Raw genomic sequence first — 21,897 nt, 5'->3', positions numbered from 1 at the left:
TCAGTGGATGACGAATGCGCTCATATGTGTTTTTGAAATTAATCATGATTTTGTAGAGAATTGATGCCAATCCGCTTGGTTTGGGTTTAATCCCCTGCAGCCAGGCCTTAATACCTGACTACGGCAAACAGAAACCTTTATTAATATCCTGCAGAGTCCCTGATTTATGCCGCGATCTTTGCAAAATGAACTTTGATTGCTGCTCCTCTTTATGTACCGTCGCCTCAAAATGTGCCTCTGCAAACTAATGAATTAGCGGATATCTGATATGATGGCATGGAAGTGATCTCACATAAATCTTGCCTCCTGTCTTGGTAATGATATTGGATAAACTTATTTCTTTCATGATTTTATGTCAGTTTTGGGCAATGTGCAGCTCAGTTTGTTACCAAAGCACCATCTGTCATTTTCATGACTGCAAAGTATCCATTTACTTCATTCATAGGGGAAGACACCCTGGATAAAGCATCCATAAAGACACAAGACAGTCACATACAGACATATCGTCTTTAAATCCACTCAGAACTGCCAAATCCATCTGCTGCCACTGACATTTTACACAGAGAGCTGACATGTGGTAATGCAGGGCACGACATGAGCACTTGCCAGGGGCAAGTGAAATTGTGTGCTGGACAAGTGAAAATGTGAAAATACTCAGTTACCTGCCTGACTGAGCAAGTAAAATCTCGACTGTGGATGTGAAATTCAGAATCTCCTCAAGTCAATTCATCCATTGTTGTTATTTTGGGGGCAAGTTTTTTTTTTTTTTTTTTTTTTTTTTTTTTTTCAGGCAAGTTCAAATGGGAAAATGGATGATTCTACCTACTTGCTTCAATAGGAGAATGAAAGAAAATACAAATGTTTTTGCCCTCGGAAACGGAACCGACTGTCAAGAGTTCATACGAGCCTGATATTATTGTGTGCTACTTCAATGCAGTGCGCACAAACTAGTGATAGACCGACTTGACTTGTGTAGGGGAGATGAGCTCTCCTTATGAAATGGGCACTTCATTTTAATGGACAAGCATTAGATGGCATAAGGAGAGTTGTTGCTGCAGCTGATTCATCAACAATTTCTGCCTTAAATCAAACTACGATCCATTTCTTTCGTCTTCAATATTATAATCTGTTTGTGTTTTTTTTTTTTTTGCTTCCTGTTTTTTCTGTCTTTCCGTAGAATGATACGGGCGGAACAACAGGCATTCTGACCAATAAATGGACCACCTTTCTCAAAGCAAGACTCAGCTGTTCCACTGTTGGCGACTTCAACATGTATTTCAATAATCTGCGTAAGTCATTACCTTTACTGTCCTTTATTTGTGTCATTTTGATTTCTCTCTCTGAAGTACATGTCCCCAGTACTTGTACATATGTGATGTAGTGATTGCATGGTATAGAATGTGTTACCTTCGTCACTCCCTTTATGGAAGGGATTGGTAGTTACTGCATTTGAATGTGTTGCCAACCATTATTTCATCTTTTATTAAGCAATGAGAGACAATTTATCTTCTTCCTTCCTCGAGTCTCTGACACTTCCACAATAAGATTTCTGTATGTGTGTCAAAGTAACAATAAAAGTTCAAGGCGAAGCGTTCATTCAGTTTTATGTTGCACATTTCCCTAATGTGGTTATTGTCATCTCTTCTTGTGTCATGGAGGTGATACTTTGTCTAGGCTTGAATGCTAGATTACAAGATTGGCAGTGTTTTTTATGTTGTTGGGTTGAAGCAGAGGACATATTCACACCACATAAACTTTGTAAAGACAGGAAGAAGAAACTCTGTTGTTGTTGTTGTTGCTGTTGTTGTTTTTTCTTTCTTTTTTTTTTTGGGGGGGGGGTAAACTGAGCATTATCATTGTTTTGTTTTTGTTTTTTTTTACAATAAATGTGTGAAGCTTACTTGACCACATTGGTTTCCCGTACTGGAGCATTTGCGGAAGAGGATATTCTTGCTAGAATTTGTCCCAACTGTTGGCCAAGAACTGTAGTTTGAGGAAGTGATTTGTGTATTGTGCACATTTCTTCTCTAAATGGTCAACTTAAAGACATGGTATTCCCATACTGCCATCTGCACTGGTTTTTAAAGCTCTAGATAGAATTCTGAATACATTATAAATGAGTGTACTTCTCAAAGTGGGATCCTTCCCTTTCATCATAAATCGTTGTCACTAAATTAACTATTTTTCTCTTGTAGAGAGTATGGAAGCTTGTCTTCAACAACAGTACAACTGTACACATGTATTGCAGTACAACTGTATGTATTGTTCTAAGTGTATTGGGGATTTGAAAATATTTATATATATCATCTCATATTTGTACCTTTTTATCTATCTCGTTTGCAGAGGGTATATACAGGTCCAAAGACAATCCCTATATACTGTTTGGTGTCTTCACAATGCCAAGGTAAGCAATTCTGGATTTAGAGTCAGAGCTGCATCTTTCAACTTATCTCAGTACTGGTGTACTTCATAAATAGAGAGTCACATGGGATAAATAAAAAGTCAATAACATAATTTGATAACTACAAGCCAGATGTGAGAATTTTGTGCTGAGGAAGGGGTACAGCCCTGTATCAGGTTTGCAGACTTGAAACTGAGCTCAAGTTAGGAGTGAAGTTAAAAGCTTTCAGATGCTAAATATATGTACACATCCAGAGAGATGCAACGACAAGTAGACAGGGCCCTGTTTCATTAAACTGTTCGTAAAGTTGAAATTTGCAGATGATAATGATTATTCTTATATGTTAATACACATTTTTAGTTGAGAGTGTATTTTTGCCCTAATGTAGAAGAAATACTGACATGTGATACAGTCATACTTTGTTAAAAAGTAAAGGGGAAAAAATGGGCACACATATTGGCACTTCATATTGCAGTCGTTCGTAAAGTCATGCGTCACTTTACGAACAGCTTTATGAAACAGGGCCCAGGTGCATGACAGGATAAGCGTATAAAATAACTGTCATTCTATCTCACATCGTGAGTGATGAGTTCCCCATCATGTACAGGTGAAAGTGATCCAGTGGTCGTTGTGGGGTTCGGTTTCGCAGGAGATTGAAGACAATGTATGCATGCACAAATCTTGAGTCAGATATGGCCAGAAAAGGGGGATGTTTGTATTCTGTGTGGTTAGTAGAATGTGCATCGATGGCGAAATGCATCCATCATTTACAACAGTACAATTTGTTCCCAGTAATAAATTCCTTTGAATGTGTTTCCATCTCAAAAAAGTGTGTAGCTCTGTGGTTGCCATCGACGATGCCAGTTCTGTTTTTACTCCCCAGTCACTTTGGTTCACCAACTTGAATCTCAAGTACGGTGCCTGCTCTCCTCCAGAGGGTAATTTTAGCGCGCACCATCATCAATTTCCCCTCTCCCAGTAGATTGTCTCACGAAAAATGATCTCTCTCTCTCTCACTTTATCACTTTGTACCTCCTCGTTCTCCGCACTCCAGTGCCGGCATAGCAGCTTCAGCCCTGTGTGCCTACGACCTGCGCGAGATCGCGAGGGTCTTCGAGACGGCCTCCTTCAAGTGGCAGGAGAATAGCGCCTCGCTCTGGCTCAACGTTCCCGCCAGTGATGTGCCCACACCCCGTCCGGGAACGGTGAGGGGCCATCTTAGACTTTTCCCCCATTGAAGATTTGTAGTTGCTATAAGGCATCCATGAGTAATTTCAGAATCAACGGAGACTTCCCCCCCCCCCCCCCCCGAAATTGTCTCTTTATATTGTTGGGTTGGAGTGTCTTTTTCCATTATCTCAGAATAAAAGTAAAAACTACCAGCCTCCTTTTTGTTGTCCTAGTTGAGCTGTTTCCTCACATATCTACAGATTAAAAAAAAAAAAAAATCAATGAACAAATGTCGAGGTAATGGATAAAATGTGTGTTTCTGTCATGCTTTGTGAGTTGATGAGAAAATGTCAGAACTTGCAGTTTATTCATGTCTTGAGAATGCATTTGGGTAATTTGGGTAATAATATGGCTGCTTTGGAAATAAATGTGCTATCCACAATTTCATGTTTGTTTGTTTGTTTTTTTCCTTGATTTTAAAATTCAAACCTTTGTGAATACACTGAGGTAGGCAGAGGACCTCTTTGTGAGGCAGATATGAGACAATTTGTGTATATGCTGACTGGTGGTCAGAGTCGTTGGGACTACACGCTTGCGTACCTTCCAGATCAACAGACTTAAACTCTTCATCTGTCTATGAAGAAAGAGTATTTGTAACCCAGTGGTTGAAGCTAATATTGCATTTCATGGGCAATCAGTAAACACAGAAACTTGGAAGAAAAAGAGACATAGGTTTACAAACTCCTTTGATCTTCTTGTACGTTAGAAGTGCTACCAGCACTACGCCATGGTGGAAAGACCCCTTGTGTAGTTGGGACTGCGAGAATTTCGTCATTATAACAAAATCTTGTTGAAACGGCCAAAGTATATACAAGCATGTATGGGAAATAATGACAGTTTTGCAGCAAAAATCCTCTTGTTCTAACAAAATCTTATTGTATCCATGTTTGTTTAAGTGGGCTTTGCGTGTTCAATGATTTGTCATGATTATTCCAAAATTGCTACCATCCCACAGTGTGCCACGGTTCAGCCGACCACCAACTACCAGAAACTGGCTCGCATCCAGCTCATGTCCACTCTGGTGCCCAACAAGGCAGACTACGACCTGACCGAGCCGCGAGCGGATCCCACCTCTGACTACCCCATCATGATCGTGATGGGTCAGCAGCTGCAGCGGCTAGTCGTCCAGGAGAAGGGGGTGTCCGGTCTCGACACGGACATCTTCTTCTTTGGGACTGGTAAGGTCACTCTCTTGTAACGCCATTCGCATTCATTATCTTTTTACTATAATTGTTACCCTGTACAATACATTGTTAATGTTTCACGGGGTAAAATTAGTTTTGCTTTGAGCAATAGTAAAAGTATTAATGATGATGATGATAATAAAAATAATAGTATTAGTAGTAGTAATGATAATAATAATAGTAATGATAATAATAATTAATATAATATATGACTTATTGCGGCAAATCTACTCGTGCTTAACGTGCATACATACTATTCAGCAATTGACAGAATCCTCTTAATCTGTTATCTATTTTTCACATTGAGTAATCACTCATTTTGAATTGTAATGAGAAAAAAAATAGAATTGGCAAACTTTAGTTTATTTTTTTCCAATTTTATTCAGATTTAATGCATTCAACCAATTTCATCTCTTTTTTCTAATATTGGATATGGGATGAACTTCATCGTTTCCAAGCTAATGAAGGCAAGAAAAAAATGTACATTTTGTTTGTTACATTGTAACCATGGAAGGCAAGTATGGTTTATCATTTGCTGATGAGGTACATGTTGAATATCATTAATTTTCTCTCTCTCTCTCCCTCTCTTTTTGTGTATTCTTCCATATGAAGACAAGGGTCATATCTTGAAGGCCTACGTCGAGAACAGCGGCGAGAACAATCAGCCAAGGATTGTTGAAAATATAATGCTGAATATTGGCAATAGCACCCAGGTGAGAGATGCATTGATGTCAGATGTCAGCATGTCTCTATGTTTGTTTGTCTACTTGTATCTGGAGGGTGGGAAGGGGGTTCATATCTTGTTCTCTAGTGACATAGAATCTAGTCTTTTCTGTGAAAGGGATGGTCAGTCCATTCAAGTTTTTTGCGGTAAACTGTCCATTCAGGACTCAAATTGGAAGTGATTGTACATAAGATGCTTTTGTACTGACACGCCCTCCTCTCAGTCTTGACATAATGGAACAACTTTTTTTAAGGCCAGCTTTGAGGAGATATGTCATTGAAGGTGCCACATAAATTCTCCCTGTCGACCAGATGTGTAGTGCTTTGGCACATAGAAAACGCATAGACTTCCTCCTCAAGATTTCCTGACCTGTCCAATCGTGTGCAGAGAGATCCATTGACCTCTCTCTCTCGCACCGAAAGCAGTCCCAGAGAGATTCTGAAAGTCTGTTGGAATAGGAAATGGCGTACGGGGACCAGAAGAAGGATTTCCCATCCCTGGCTTCGTCTTTCCTGGTGTGTGGGTCATTTGATCACACCACAAAAAAAAAAAAAAGAAGGGATAAGTAACGAAACCAGGACTTCCCAAAAAGACATAACGACAGAATGAAATTGAAAGAAAGAAGAATAAACCGAGAAGTGTGTCATAGTGAGATCTTGAGTAGGTTAGAACCAATAAAAAAAAGGGAATAAAAGTTTTTGATAAATGGCCCTTCTCAACTAGGTTCAGATGTAGATTAATCGCTTTCATTGTAATAGCAGTTAATAATAGATCATTGTGAGCAATGGGTTTTGCTTTCAATTTCCCCTCTAGAGCATCCTCGGCGAGGCAAGATTGTCATGACTTAATTTCTCACAGATATTGGATGTGCCAGAGGGTTTTAAAACACCTCTCTTTCCCCATTGAACTGATAGCTTGTTAATTGTGACAATGCCATGACACATCAGGCAGGGAGACTGCATCTTAGATCACATGATTAATCCTGGTGCTGCATTAGTTTTGATTTCTGGGAATAGTGTTGGCTGTTTATGAAGGTTAATTGCAAAGAAATGACTTTAATGACCATCTTTAATGACAATATTATGAAGCGCCTCTAAATAGAGGAAGCCACGTTTTTCTCTTTCATAGGCGACGATTGTTTTTAATAGTGAAAGCAAAGAAAAAACTGTGGCATCTGAAACGCAATTCCCCTGACCTTTTCATCAGAATTTTGAGGACTACAGAACACTGTTCTTGGATGTGATGATATTCAGTGTGATACTAAAGTGATGATATTCAATTTGATATTTAAAGTTAATTGATGTGTGTTTGCACTGCCATATGACACTTTAGAACAATTGCAATTTCTATGTCCTTTCGGTACATTGTTATATATTTTCTTCAGTACATCTTCAGGCTTTGTAATGCTATTTAAAGTTGTCACTTATTTGACAACAACACAACAGTTATACATGATCAGTAAGACTTGTTAGAGCCAAGTGGGCACTATATTGTTGCAAGTAAGTAGCCTTTAGAAATGAGTGATGAAAAAGTTAAGTAAGAAAGTGCCAGTGCTAAAAGTAATGTGGAGAAATGCTGTTTTCAAAAAAGTGTCAGGAGATTTTCTTTCCCCTAAACTTTAAATTTTATCAGATATTGGATGAAAGTTCATAGAAAAGGCAAGCTTCTCTACGTTCTGTTCTTTGGATTTTTGTTTTCTTTGTTTGTGTGTGTATGTGTGTCTTGCATGTGTGTATTTTCTTCTTCAGAACGCTATCAATGTCATGGAAATCACGTCAAATGGGTCAACAATATATGCCAGTACCGGCTCTCGAATCTACCGGCTGCCGACGGCCAACTGCGGCCGATTCGACACTTGCGTAAAGTGTGTGGAGGGACAAGACCCAGCCTGCTCGTGGGTCGTGGAAGGCGAGCCAGGGTGCAGGGCTTCGACCGATGGGTAAGAATATTTTTCTCCATCGAAGCCAATGTCATTGTGTCCCATAATACTCCTCCGACGGCATTGCTCTATGTCATGCCATCTTTTCATTTTTATTGTTCCCTGGTTGTTTGATCTGTTTTTGACATGTTACATTGTGATGGGGACATTTCTGCCTGGTTCGTATTGTGAGCAGTAAACATCTCAGGAATCATTACATACTTGTATATGTTTATCATCTTTCTTTTTCTTTTTTCCTTTTTTTTTGTATTATTTTCTTCATGCCTGTACAGGATACAAGACTTGGTCAATGGGGATACCACCCTTTGCCCTGTGCCGTCGTCAAGTAAGTACAAAGACTGACCAACGGCCAAGGAGGTGTTTCTCTGTCTGTTCGCCACTCGGCCCATTGGCCATTTGCCTCCAAGCGACGATTACTTCTGTACCTTCTTTCCAAGTTTTTAGTTTTATTCCCGTGGCATATGCACAAGCACAGAACACGGATATGTGGTAATTCAGTGTTAGAAGCTGTAGCACATAACCACAAGAATCACACTTTAATATGCACCTTTGCTCTGAATCACAGGCTAGATAAAATTAAAAAGAGTCAAGGTTTGCTGTAGTAACTTTTCTGAATTGTTTTCTTTTAATTTTGTGAAGTTTTTGTTGGAGTATTCCCTCGATTTCTGTATATTTCATTTTATGCAGTACTGCACTTTTCAGTTTTCAAGCTCTTTTGTAATTGTAGTATATGAGGCTTATTCATAGGTCTAATGTAGATAGGGGTAGAAAAAAAAAAAGGTGTACAAATATTGCTGGATTTGTGTGCGTCTAGGACAATTTGCATTGTGTCTAAGAACAAATATTATTAACAAGACAGAACTTTGGAAGCCTGAATAATTCATTTTAGAGAAAGAAAGCAAGGCTCTAACAGCATGTCTGCATCTAGGTTCATTCTAGTGTTGCAGCATCATGCAGAAGGCACTATAACAACCCCTGCAGGCTTTTGCTAATAGCTGATTCAACGTGCAGGGCCACAGGAATGAGTAGTTGCTAAGGAGTGATGGGTGGTTAGTTTGAGTGCCGTCTGCTGCTGTCGAGAAATGTACAATTTGGACTGGAAATCGGGCCTCCATTTCCTTGGCATCTTGGGGACGTTATTATGTAAAGTTAGGAGACGACATCCCACGCAGATGCACAGTAACCCTTCTGCATGAAATAATCTGTTATGTCACAACTTGTTCGGCTTTCTGTTTGCATGCAAACCGGGTGAACAGTACAAAAATCCATCTTTGTCACGGCATGTTCTCACTTTTCGTTGACTAGACAGATGTATTTGTATGTACTTTGGCCTGCTACATACCCATATGCCACCTGTATATATGTCATTGGTATTACGGAACTCTTTTTATGTTTCTGTTGAGGTATATTACCCACCATGTTGACGACTTACGCCTTACATGTGGTTTTTATCACCAACTCATTTAACTATCTGTTACTTGCGGGAAGTTTCCCAGGAATGTTTTGAGGTGAAAAACTGATTTGAAAAAGAAAAAGTCCCAAACTCAAAGTCTGATTTCTGACTTTTGCTTTAAAGGGAGTCTCAAATTGAGCACATTTGATTTCAAATTGATCACATTCAGTAGACAGTTTTCAAGTCGTAGTATGTCTTGGGTTTTGTCCTGTTCTAGTTTTTTGTATAGTGCACAAGCTTTAATTTTATAGACCACCGCTGAACTTAACAAAGATTCAACATGATTTCATTTCCCTATTTTATATGATTTATCATTGTTCATATTGTCTGAGAAAATGTCCAAATGCAGCAGAAATTATGATTTGGCCTTATTTTTACTCCCAAGCAACTGTTTAAAAAAACACCATGATTTTGGTTTTTAGAAGAAAAAAAAGGAGGATAGATAAGACCCCCCACCCCTCTGGTAAGTAGTTCAGCGTTGGTTTTTAATGAATGCTCTCTCTTTCTGTTGCCCCGGTGCGTGTATCCTTGATTGTGTCTGTGTGTGCCTCAACAGCCACCACTAGTCAGACGATTCCCGCCACCCCCGTGGGCGAGAGCACCATGGCGACCTCCTCGCCGTCGGAGCAGACCACCGACGAGAAGAACCCGTCGACGCCCAAGCCCGGCCAGCCCCAAACTGGTACATCCACTGAGAGCATGGGGACTTCCCTTTCGCCTCCTCTCCACTCTCCTACCACTTCTCCTCCTCCTCACCGAACAACACCCTCTAAGACATCTCAACCACCACCACCACCACAACCAAACTACTCCACTACCACCGAGTTCCAACCCATCAACAACACAACCGTGATTGGACCAGACCCAGTTTGTATGTCCAGATTCCTCTTTCGCTTTAATGATTAAACCCTATTCATTTGATTACCATTTTGACCCATATAATATTATGTAATTCTGTATATTTTTGAACATTTTTTTTTATTCCAAACTGGTTGCTTCAATTGATGTTTTTAATACCAGTCTAATGTTGTTTTTGTTTTTGAAAATAGTATTCTTGTTGTCTGACTCTCATTCCATGCAAAGTTGATGAGTACTATACACACACATCCATTCCAAATCTCTGGCTGCTACTTTGTTGCTTGCGAGTATTACTACACGTATATATAATACATAAACTCTACACCGCCTCCGCTTTCACTCCCTGATGACTTCTTCCCCTCAATTTTGACATGGCAAACAAAGTGTAACAAGCTCTCACTATTGCCCTTCATTGTGTGAGAAAGCTTCTCTAATCCTCCTTAATTTTCACGCCAAGCAGTAGGTCAGTGTCATTAGAAAAAAAAAAATTAAAATAATAATAATAGTGATAATAATAATGGTGGGGATTAGGGGAGAGGATAGCATCTTGCAAAACTGATGGGGAGGGGGAGTAGTATATCCTTGCACTGCTCACAACCACGTACCACTTGCTTATACCACGTTTAGGGCAAGTACCCCTCTGAAAGCTGCTGTAGAAGTATCTCTAACCGGGCTAGTACCATGAAACCCCCTACCTTTGTTGGGAGATTATCTAAAATGTGATTCCTCACACACACGCATACATTTTTTTTTTTTTTTTTTTTCATGCACGGGCACATATAAAGTAGGAGTAGGCAAAAGTCATTAACAGCAGCAAGTAAAGGAAAAGATAAATTTCTGAGCATTTAGTTTTTGTTTTGTTTTTTTGTCGTTGTCTCATTTTTTTGCCGTGCCGCACGTATCTTCTAATCCTAGTACTGTATACAGTGACACTCTGACTTGCAGTGAGAGTAGATTTCATAATCTGATGCGTCTGGGGAAGTATCCCGCAGAAATTAGATGCCTGTCTAGTTCTAACACCTTGCACAGCCAAGAAGACAAGTGTCTAGACGTTGTTCTTGGCTCCAGTTGCAGAAGAAGAGCGTGATATTGAAAGTTGATATGATCAGCCCAATCTGTGATGGTACGGGTCATTGGGCCTCTTAAGAGATGACATTGACACCAACTGTACAGCTTCGGAGTTGTATCTCCTGAAGGTGGGGGATATATTAAGTGATGATTAGGGCATTGTTATTCATACAGTAGTTTAGCTACAAATAAAACACGCTTCTGGATAAACCAAGTTAGATTGGCCATCAGCGGTTACCAGGGCTATGGTAACAGGTGAAGATTCCCCCCCCCCCCCTTCCCCACCCCCCAAGAAGAGACTGGCTGACTTTTAGTGGTAGAATGGGATCGTTTGTGCTGCCTATCACTCACACATTCCCCTTCCTCCTCTCAGTTTGCTGTGTGTGGGTTTTTGTTACTAACCACCTTTCTCCATTTGTGTCACATTAAAATGAAGGAATGGGCTATAGAGGGTGAACAAAAAATTGAATTGATTCAAAAAAATGCCACTGTCTAGTTTCTGTAGAATAGAGCCAATGGTCATGGAAGCCTGTTGATAGCAGAGCATGAATGGTTCTCAATAGATGATTGTTTTTTATTATGCTGGTATATTGGCATGTTGTACCTTGAAGCTCTGAAGAAATTTAAAAACACAATAAATAATGTAAATAATAGATGCCTTCTTTGCACTGGACAGATCATGCTCTTGTTTGGTTTTGATCACATTCTGTATTATTTTGAATTTTAGACTGCCTTGCTTTTCTCCATCCTTTTATTCTCCCATGTTGGTTTTCAGTCATAGAAGAGGCATGACAATGGGCCCATCACTGCTCTTTTTCTTAAAAGATTATGAGTTGTAGTGCATGATTCATTTTCCGTATTCTCTCGATGGGTTTTTGTTTTTCATCTCTCTCCACATGTGGAAATCACAAAGTGCTTTACAGACATTTGTCAATCCGATTGAGTACTGCAGTTGTAGAAATATGTCAGATTCATAGTTTCATCCCAGGTTGATACAATCTCCATACTACAAGAAGCCTGTATGAATCAGGTCTTTTCTGTGGGGTACCCTATGAGGGAAAAGGAAAGAAACAAACAACTCTACAAAAATGATTGCTAAATCAGATGGTCTCAAGTATTTTTTAAAGCCACTAGTGTTTGTAATCCACTCTCGAACTTTCAGACGTGAGAAACGTTTCCCTCCTTCCCCCCCCCCCCCAAAAAAAAGAAGGAAAAATGAAGTAAGAAATTCAAATTCAAGCAGTATTTTTACTTTCACATCTTGAGAGTCCCATTAACTGGTGTACTCATCACATACATTGTGAGATCTGCCATTAAAATCACTGGTCCAGCATAACCTCAGAATCCTGTGGTTGTGAAACTTTCTGTACATGGATAATATACATGTGGATAATATACATGTAGTTGGTTTCAGTCCTGATGCAGTCGTAACCTAATTTCCCGGATGATTTTATTTAAAGAAACACAAAAACAAAAACAAATAAGAGAGATTGAGGAAGGGTATCAATAGAGAGCAAGCTATGTGCTCACTTCGGAGAAAAGGAAAATCCAACAGATATGCCACAGATATTTCCCAAAACATGAAGCTTTTAGCTTTTCATTCATTTTGCTTTGGCGTCGACAACATTGCATGGTGGATTATGTTACGATGTTCTTCATTTACTTTATTTTACTCTGCTTGAGACCATGCTCCCATCTCTGATTTTATGAATTGGGACTGTTTTTATTTGTTCTTTGTTTTGTTTTTTTCATCGGTAGAATGTGCATGCATCCTCCCTTATTGTTTCATTTTGGTTCTTTTATTTTCCCCTTTAGATCAATTCCTACTTGTTATCAGGGCATGTAGAATTAGGGGAGTGCAGTAAATCTGTTGTAGGTATTGAAAGTCTTTCATTTTCGATAGGTCTATCTACATTGAAGCCAAAATGGGGAGGGGGTGGTAGTGGTACAAGTATTTATTTTTTTTAATGAGTGACGTCTCCCAGTAAAACGCTTCTTGTAATTTTGTAAGGCACATGGTATGTGAAAGGGAAAAAAATGTATTTGATTGTCTCGACAGCTTCTGACATTTTTCTTGTGGCCCCGTACCACACCTTGCAAAATCATATTTCGTCAGATGTTGGCATGGCATGTATAAAGTGATAAATAGGTTAGCTGATGTGGTGGTCACTGGTCAGTATGTAGGTGATACTCTTGACCAACCTTTGGAGTGTCTAGCAGTTTCCCCAACCACCCTTGTCAAAAGAAATTTGTCCTATCACCCCACCATATGAAATGACAGGTACTTCACCTTGTACGTGCAGGTTAACATGTTGCTGCCCCCCCCCCCCCAAAAAAAAAGCAACAAAGATATAAAAGCAAAAGCAAAATAGATAGATAGATAGATAGATAGATAGATAGATAGATAGATAGATAGATAGATAGATAGATTGATTGATTGATTTAGATAGAGTGGGAGAGATAGTATACACATTCGGGGGGAGGGGAGTTAAAAAAAAAAAAAACATCAGGAAAAACCATCAGGCTTCTAGGACGTGCAAGTCAAACGTACGTGGTGCTCTTGTACGTTTCAAGTGTTTTATGTTGTGTTTTGATTTGATGCCAGGCTCATCAAGTTTCAAAGTGCTTGCACGCAAGCCCTTATAGCCCAGATCTACTGGGCTTTGCAGTCTACAAAACGAAACGCAGCACTCTTGATGTGTTCTACCATATTAAACTACTTGCAGTGTTAGGCAGGAATGCACAGCTACACTGCGCCTGTTGAAGTCCAAAGTAGAGTTCCAAAAATCAACTATGCCATAATTTACAAGGCATACAGTCCCATATTTTAGGCGGATAGCTGTCACAGCAATTTAGTTTGTTTCTGTAATGGTAGGCTAATGTTGATACTGCATTTGTTTTTTAGTACATTGTCTGCTGCATGTTTTTGTTTTTGTTTTTTGAAGAAAAAGAAAGCAAGAGAAAAAAGAAGCAACTAACTGATGACTAAACTCTGCAGGATTTTTTGTACTTAAAGGGCTGTTGAGATGGCTCTGTGATAAGAAATTGCCATTTGTCAGACCAAAATATTAAGCTTTCATCCCAGTCATCAATTGACGATAAATCAGACCTATTATCTCTGATGGCAAGAGTAAAATCAGATTGCATGATGTTCACATTCTTATACCAGGATCATTATGATTTTGATGAGGGGGAAAAAAAAACTGCAAGAGGAGATTGTAGAGTGCAGCTAGCAAATGAATGTAGATTTTAAAAAAAAAAATTCTGCATGTTTTTCCTTTTAAAATTGTAGAATAAGAGCAAATTATTCGTTGCCAATGTTTTATTTGGAACAAATGAAGAAAACTTTGCTTACCTAAAGTTCTGTTGCTTGCAATCAGAATGAATTTGCTAGACTCTGCAAGTGTAGAGAATTTAGCCAGCAAGTATGTCCATTCTGGATAAGAAATGTCACAATGCCTTAAAGAATTTATTTTTCATCCCTGTGTAAAAATGATTGGAATGCACCATTATGTCTCAGTTGAAGTGCAAATCGTATCTTTGGAGAGGTTATCTTGAAAGTTTCTGTATTTTTTTTTAAATGTGTGCATGAGTCAATAACCATTTTAAGATGACGCTGAACAAACTGCGTTGGTTTTGTTGCAGGTAGCAGAATCATGACTGTCCTTTATTTTCAGTGACGCCACCAGCATCAAATCTAATGAGCAATCTCATAGAATAATGCAGCTTTAGAAAGATTGACCTTCTTTAGAGCAATAGATGTAAAGATATCAATGACATGTTACGCAGAATATTCGCCTGTGATTTTTTTTAAAAAGATGAAGTAGTTCTTGTACCTTTTTGGCTAAGTTCCAAAGAACACCTCATGCAGCTCCACACGTCTATTTCCCTTCTGCAGAAAGTGCAGTGGAAATTTTATTTTGGAGCATGTCTATGTGTGTATGTTTGTGGAGAGTGTGTAAAGCAATTTCAACCTCTTTAGTTTCGTAATATTCTTCAGATCATTTCTGGCAGCAAATGAAGCAGATAAAATGGTGAAGTGTATGCTTCAGTTTTCACTTGCAGATTTGTCTTGTAAATTACAAGCGAGGAAGTTAAATCTTTTAATCCTGACAAAAACAAGAACAAAAGCAAAACAAATTAAAAAACAAATGAATGAATAAATATAAGTGTGTGGGCTTTTTTTTTTAAAGATAGTAAATATGGCTGTGCTATATAAAACTGCATATATTGGCTGAGTTGTGTATTGGTCAAATTGATCAAAATTGCAACATTTGAAAATATTAAACTTTGACAGAAACTGTAGGATGAATTCTCATGTCTCGTCTGGCAAAATTCCCTTCTTCTTCTTCTTCTTCTTCTTCTTCTTCTTATCTTGAATTCAAAAGCGTTGAAAATGCTGGCTCGAATTGCAGCGAACCTGTCTGTGCCCTGTATGTGTGCCAGGGGCAGATCCAGGAATTCCGTAAAGGGGGGTGGGGGATGGGAAAAATATTTCTGGTGCCACTTATGGGTTTAATCAGCTGACAAGCAAAAAAAACCAAAAAAAAGGCTTCAACTCAATTTCCTTGCGTCACTACAATCGAAAATGAAAGGGGTGTTGCAGGCACGAATCCGGTACGCTCCCTCCTGGATCCACCACTGTGTTGATAAACCTGGCTGGATCAAGTCCATGAACAGTCGAAAGAAAAGAAAAAGTGCAGAGCCTCTGATAGAAATTGGAATATAAGAGGAAAAAGATTGAATGGAAGTTCATATGTGGTCACTCGATGGATACAGCAGAAAACGCGCAACTGTCAACTTTGACCTTTGACGCGAGGTCCATATCTTTGACATGTTGAAGATCCACAAGTCCCGTGTATAGACCGTTTCAATTTCGATGGCCTATTCACCTACCGCCGCTGGCGGCGCTATAACGGCCGCCATAACTGGGGGCCAAAGGGGGCTTCCAGTGACCTAGCTACCCAGCGAGTTGCACTTGCAGCTAGCAGCCTAGCGTACCCATCGCGCATAGTTAGCTGGGAGCGGCCGCTGCATCGGGGACCGCCGCGCTAAAATTGTCATTGTTTACTCACTGTGGAAAAGTCATTCAGCGACATTTATTGCCTTTCTTTTGGACAAATTGAGTAATTCAAACATATCGATATAGAATGAAAGCTTCAAAGGAAGGTCCAGAAAAAAAAAAAAAACATACATGTATTGTGCAGTTGTTGGGTGCGCAAATAAAGCCGGAAAGGGAAGCTGCACGTCAGTGTGTGAAATTCAGACACTACTGACGCATGATGAATATATAGACTTAAGTGAAATAAAGCGGAATAAAAAATGCACAGATTTTCGAAACAAATTTTGGCCTATCCCTACTAGAATCTCTATTTAAATAGGCTATCACTGCATATTCATAAAATAAAGTTGTTCATTTTAGAAGACAAGTTCAGATCAAAGATTTTGAGAATTCACTGATTTTTTTTTTTTTTTTTTAATGCTTGGTGCAATACTTACCAAACATTTCCTGGCTATACTAGTTTCTATTATGACAAACATTTTAAAGCCTACACTACAGCTAAATTAATGTTTCAAATTGTGTAAAAAAAAATTCTTATAATTTTTTTACTTCTTCACTAAGCGTTCAGCGTCAAAATGACCATATTCAATTCTGGCCTGGAACTCTGAATTTGAATTCATGAAGAGATACATATAAATATTAATCTGCCATGAATGGTGGTAAACATCCGTTCCTTATCATAATTCATATCAAGAAAGTTTGATTTGAAAATCACTTTTGCACAAATTGTAGATTATAATTTTAGGCGTTAGCGCGATGTTAAAAAGTAATGATTAGACCTTAAACAGAAGAAGTTTTGGTTGTTGGCATCAGGCGAAGTAAATTAATTTCTTTAGTTTATACGGCTTAGAAACGCCTAGATTTGCCTTCAGTTTGGTTTAAAAGTTAGTTAGACTTGCCGGAAGCTAGTGACAACCGAAAATGATATAGGATGTATCGGATTCTAGAAGTCAATAGGTCTAGACGGGTTAGATCTAGTCTGGACTGTTGCCTAGAATTCTAGACAAGATCTAAAAAACGTTAGACAGACTCTACCCCTCTGGTCCGAAAAAAGGCAAACCTTAAAACGGTTTAAGTTAACTATATATACTAATAATTGCTATGATAGCGCCATATCTAGCTCAAGATTCTGATCCATTATTTGTATAATATCAGTTAACTTCTCAACAGTCTAAATTGACGTCCACAGACGTCTACCTGCGCCTAGCCAGTTCTCCCAAGGTGTTTTTAATGCTCTTATAATCCTCTCTGTATAGATCTATATGGGGCTTACACGCGAGTACCCAAGTCATCGCAAGGGAAATGGAGTCTACAAACACTCGCGGATCGTACCGATATTTACCTTGAAATTCAAGTTTTGGCTACATCCATGACATCTACCCATTCGCTCATAGTCGGTATAGGTTGTTATGCCTCCGCCACGAAGTGGTGCCGGAGGCATTATGTTTTCGGGTTGTCCGTCCGTCCGTCCTTCCGTCCGTCCGTCCGTCCGTCCGTCCTTCCGTCCGTCCGTCCGTCTTTCCGTCCGTCCGTAATGAATTTTGTGGACAAGGTAACTATCAAAAGCTGTTGAGGTATCCTAATGAAACTTGGCATGTATGTGTATTAGGGGGTGAAGTTGTGCCTATCAACTTTTGGGTGCACATGCTCAAGGTCAAAGGTCAAAAGGTCAAGGTCAAATACATAAAATTTCACTATTTCCACCATATCTATGCAATGCCTGAAGATATTTTCTTGAAACTTAGTGCATACATGTATTACCCAATTTAGATTCTCTGGTGAAAGTTTGGGTCATGAGGTCAAAGGTCAAAGGTCAAAAAGTCGAGTAAAAGTATTAAAACTTCTTTTTTTTCTCTGTAAATTGGAAAATTGTTCAAGGTATCTTCATGGAACATATACATGTACTGACTGGCAGTGATTAGCTAGAGAATGTAGGGTTCATGGGGTCAAAGGTCAGGGGTCAAAGGTCAAGGGCAACACTTCAAAATTTTACTATTTCCCTCATGTTCATGCAATGCCAGCAGGATTGTTTTTTTTTTTTTACACTTGGTGTATGCATGTGTAACCTAATAAAAATTCTCTGGAGAGTTTTTTTTTTCTTCCTTTTTTTTGCCTCAAAGGTCAAAAGGTCAAAGATCAAGTGAAAGTGCTGGACTAACTTTTTCCTCCATATCTCGGAAGTGGCTCAATTTATCGTGAAACTTACTGCATATTTATGCATGTTCTACCTGAAAGTGATTATCTTATGAATTTTAGGGTCAAAGGCCAGATGAACATGGTAACAATTTACTATTCAGTACAGAAATTGCACTTTTTCTCCATACCGGTACCATGAAAATTACTCAATGCATAAATGTATGAATGGGTCAAAGTCAAGTTAAAGTCCCTAAATCCCCAAATACATGCTCTCCTATTCATCCAATTAAACCAAGGTCAAGGAAAGTGAACATTCAACACATTTGTGACAAACTTGTCATTTCAATATTTTGCCAGTTTTGTGAAAATGTAATCACACATTGTCCACATGTACTATGTAGACCTATTAGGAGAATCATGCATTATGGCGGAGGCATACCAGTCGCCATAGCGACATTTCTAGTTTAATTTTATATTTAAAATGTAGACTCTAGTTGTCTCAAAGCCAGATGCGTCGATCGCTACCAGCGCCAGAGATAGCTAGCTGGCCGGCTGGCGCCGGTTGGTAAAAGCACTGGCTGCCGTTGGCACCCTTGCCAAGCACGCACAGCGCTTGCCGACCCGGCCTGGTTGGCCCCCAGTTATGGCGTCGCCTTAAGAGGGCGCACTTCCATGAACAGTCACTTGAATCGGTCTATACTCAGGCAGGTGTCTATGGGAAATGCATGTTCAAGCAAAATCAGTCCATCCTCAACAGATTAATGTTGAATTGATTGGGATTTTTGTTTTCATCAGATGCTCTAGGACTCTTTTTGTGATGATCTTTGACTGATTAGTGTCAATATCCACATTGATATGCACTCTATACTGAGAAGTAGGGAATGCTGACATTTGCTGTCACGCACCCACATATTGAAATTTACGTTGTTTTGTAGCCGCCGAGGAACCCTATCAGTGATGTCAGTTTAATCTTAGAAGAGAGATAGAGGAGCCATGAGCAATGACAGACAGTCTGCATACGCTACTGAAATATCTATTCTTGAGACTTTTTCTACAGTCTGCCAAAGTACCCCCCCCCCCCCCTTCCATATGGATTCCACTTGGCCTAGCTTAAGTGCTGTATATCAGTTGGTAACTTTGTATAGTTGTTTGGACTGAAAGATTCATTTTCTAACATTACAACGTACCTTCTGGAAGGTTATGTATGCTAAACACTGACTAGGGACCAGTGTAATAATTCTTCCCCTCCAACCCCCCCCCCCCCCCCCCACCGCCCTTAGTTCTCAACAGTAGCACCAAGAAAAAAAAATATCTACATTTAATGAGTGAGATCTTTATCATGAAGCAATTTTTTTTTTCTAGTACAAACTTTGTTTTCACTCGTGGTACATGATATTTTCTGTGCTGAAGTGATGTCAATGTCCAGCTTGTGATATTTTTCTTTTCTCCATCGGTTTGACAAGCCATATAACTGTTTTTGAAAGGTTTCAAATATTATTTTAACCCATACATAATAAATGAAAGACACTTCTGAGCTGATACAGCCTGTCTTGTTGCGTATCTCCAAGGCCACAGGCCTTCTTGTGCATAGGGTGATGTAAAATATGGGTTTTGATTTTTTCTCAGCCAGAGAGGGAGCCCTTTATTTCATGCCACCCTTTGCGCATTATGACACTTCTGCAATCAATCCCCAGCTGGTAAAGGGTGTGACATCACAATGGGATAGGGTTTGCAAAGTTTCATCCGCTCAGAATGCCCGTATTTCCGGTCTTTGGGGAACTTTCCTCTTCTACTTTGAGTGTCTCTTGTGTGAAATCTTTTGATAATCCCGTGTTCTCTGTGTGTCCGGTGTGAGCACAGCACCTACTATGCTGTTTGGGATTGTCAAGCTCCCTTAATTCTCTGCACCAGTTCCTTTGCCTATCACCTTCATCAAAGGCAACTTCTCTATCAGGCGGATTCTGGAACCTTCTCTACATAAAGTTGCTCTTTTTTTTTTTGCTTTTTTTTTTCCTCTTGTCTCATTGGGATGCAATCGCACTATTGTAAAAGGGATGGTATAGTCTTGGTTGAGGTGAGAATTCAGCTTTTAACTTTTTGTTAGATACATGTTTGTACCTACAAACCACTTTATGAAATGTGAAAAAGCATACAATGCTAAGAAGAATTCAAAGTTCATTTGCTGAAAATCGGTTTTGAAATGGCTGAAATATCCAAAAACAGAGTGAAACAAAGCAATCCTGAGAAAAGGTGGGTCCCACCTTTTATTGGGATTGCTTTGTTTTGGATGTCTCGGCCATTTATTTCAAAACCAATTTTCAGCAAATTAAGTTTGAATTCCTCTGAGAATTACATTGTATATGCCCTTTTATATTTCGTAAGAGGATTCTCATTATCTCAAAAAACCATCATCAATAATGTTGGAAACCTCATACACAACTCAACTGCAACTGTACCATCCCTTTAAAAAGAAAAAAAAAACAGAAAAAAATAAAAGAACTGGGGCCGTTGCATAAAAGTTACAATTATGGTAACTTTGCCATCTAGTGGTAACTACCATGGTAACAATACTCAACAGCCAATAAAAATCAAGAATTCGATGGAAGTTACCATTGGATGGCAAAGTTACCATAATTGTAACTTTTATGCAACAGGCCTCTGGTTGATTTGGAAAGAAAGTGGAATTGTGGGTATGTTATCAAGGTTAAAGGAGAGTTCCACTTAAAGGTTAGAATGAGGTCAACAGACCATGACCGCCAATTACATAGCATTGGCACAAGTCTCCACCTCCATATCAGAGAGAGAGAGAAAGCAATGCTTAAAGAATCATAGATCCAGGAAGTGTTAACCATGTCATCGACTGCCCAAACAAACAAATGAATTGTGGCAGCGCATTAGGTCATGTGGCATTACATCAAGTCATTTGACTTTCACATGTTTCCCATTAGTAGTGAAACTCCAATGAATACAGAGTCCACAGAAACACAAGTTACTTGTATCTCTTTTTGTGATTGCAATGAATAGAAAAACCAATATTCTTCTTCCTAATTTCTTTTCTTTTTTTTTTGTCAAAAAAAAGTAAAACAGTGTAAAGCTTCAAATATTTTTTGTTTTTTAACTTCTATTTAACTTCAAGTGACGAATCAGTTGAACGAAGGAAATCCATTGCACTCCTTTTTTTTGGGGGGGGGGGAGGTAATGTTTTTATGACTTATTTCTGTTCTCTATAATCTTACACCACTGTATATTATGTGCATACACTGAATTTATTCATACACTGTCTTTTTGCAGTCAGTTAGCAAGCACTAGATAACACCAATATTTTCACCAGGAAACTTAGATTTTTCCCTACCTAATTTAGTTTGGCACAGTGAAAATCAGATCTCCACTTCAAAGTACTACTCAGCTGTCCAATTCTCATTTGCAGAAATACTTTCCAACCCCTGTTCAGCAAAAAAAAAAAAAAAAAAAAAAGGGAAAGAAAGAAAAAATGTCTTTGAAATCTCGCTTTCGATTGTTTTACTATCTTTCTGGAAATCCTGTGCCGCATGCGTAGACAGAATTTTGCGTGGAAAGTCTCTTTCTCAGTTAGTGGACCCTCAACTGTGTTAGTAAAATGACAGTTTCGGTGTTTTGCAGGCTCACAACAGGTCTGGGATATGCCATAATTTTGAAGGAAATCTCTTCTGCTTGTGGTCTTTTTGATTTTTGTTTGTTGTTTTTTATTTGGGGAAAGTGGTGAGTAGTTGATAAATGGTACACTAGATCATTAATGTTGAGAAAAAAGTGCACCATGTCTTCAGTGCACTCCGCATTTACAATTTCTGTCCAAGAAACCTTTG

General features: G+C 39.0%; 1 protein-coding gene across 1 annotated transcript in view; it reads left to right on the top strand.

Annotated features, from left to right (window-relative positions):
- Positions 1-21,897, top strand: part of LOC139713538 (semaphorin-6A-like) — a gene marked incomplete at its 5' end in the record, with an annotated part of 76,370 nt that overhangs the window by 42,411 nt on the left and 12,062 nt on the right. The window contains 8 exons of the mRNA XM_071625262.1: positions 1,178-1,289; positions 2,344-2,404; positions 3,456-3,606; positions 4,587-4,809; positions 5,428-5,528; positions 7,288-7,478; positions 7,751-7,803; positions 9,488-9,802. Coding sequence (XP_071481363.1) covers positions 1,178-1,289; positions 2,344-2,404; positions 3,456-3,606; positions 4,587-4,809; positions 5,428-5,528; positions 7,288-7,478; positions 7,751-7,803; positions 9,488-9,802 — 1,207 coding nt within the window. The remainder of the gene's footprint in view (positions 1-1,177; positions 1,290-2,343; positions 2,405-3,455; positions 3,607-4,586; positions 4,810-5,427; positions 5,529-7,287; positions 7,479-7,750; positions 7,804-9,487; positions 9,803-21,897) is intronic.

The sequence above is a fragment of the Diadema antillarum genome, unplaced genomic scaffold (assembly GCF_040938485.1).
Source record: "Diadema antillarum isolate AM-2024a unplaced genomic scaffold, OU_Dant_1.0 seq00001998_RagTag, whole genome shotgun sequence".
Classification (NCBI taxonomy): Eukaryota; Metazoa; Echinodermata; class Echinoidea; order Diadematoida; family Diadematidae; genus Diadema; species Diadema antillarum.
The sequence above is the reverse complement of the archived record's forward strand: the minus strand, read 5'-3'. Positions and strand labels throughout refer to the sequence as shown.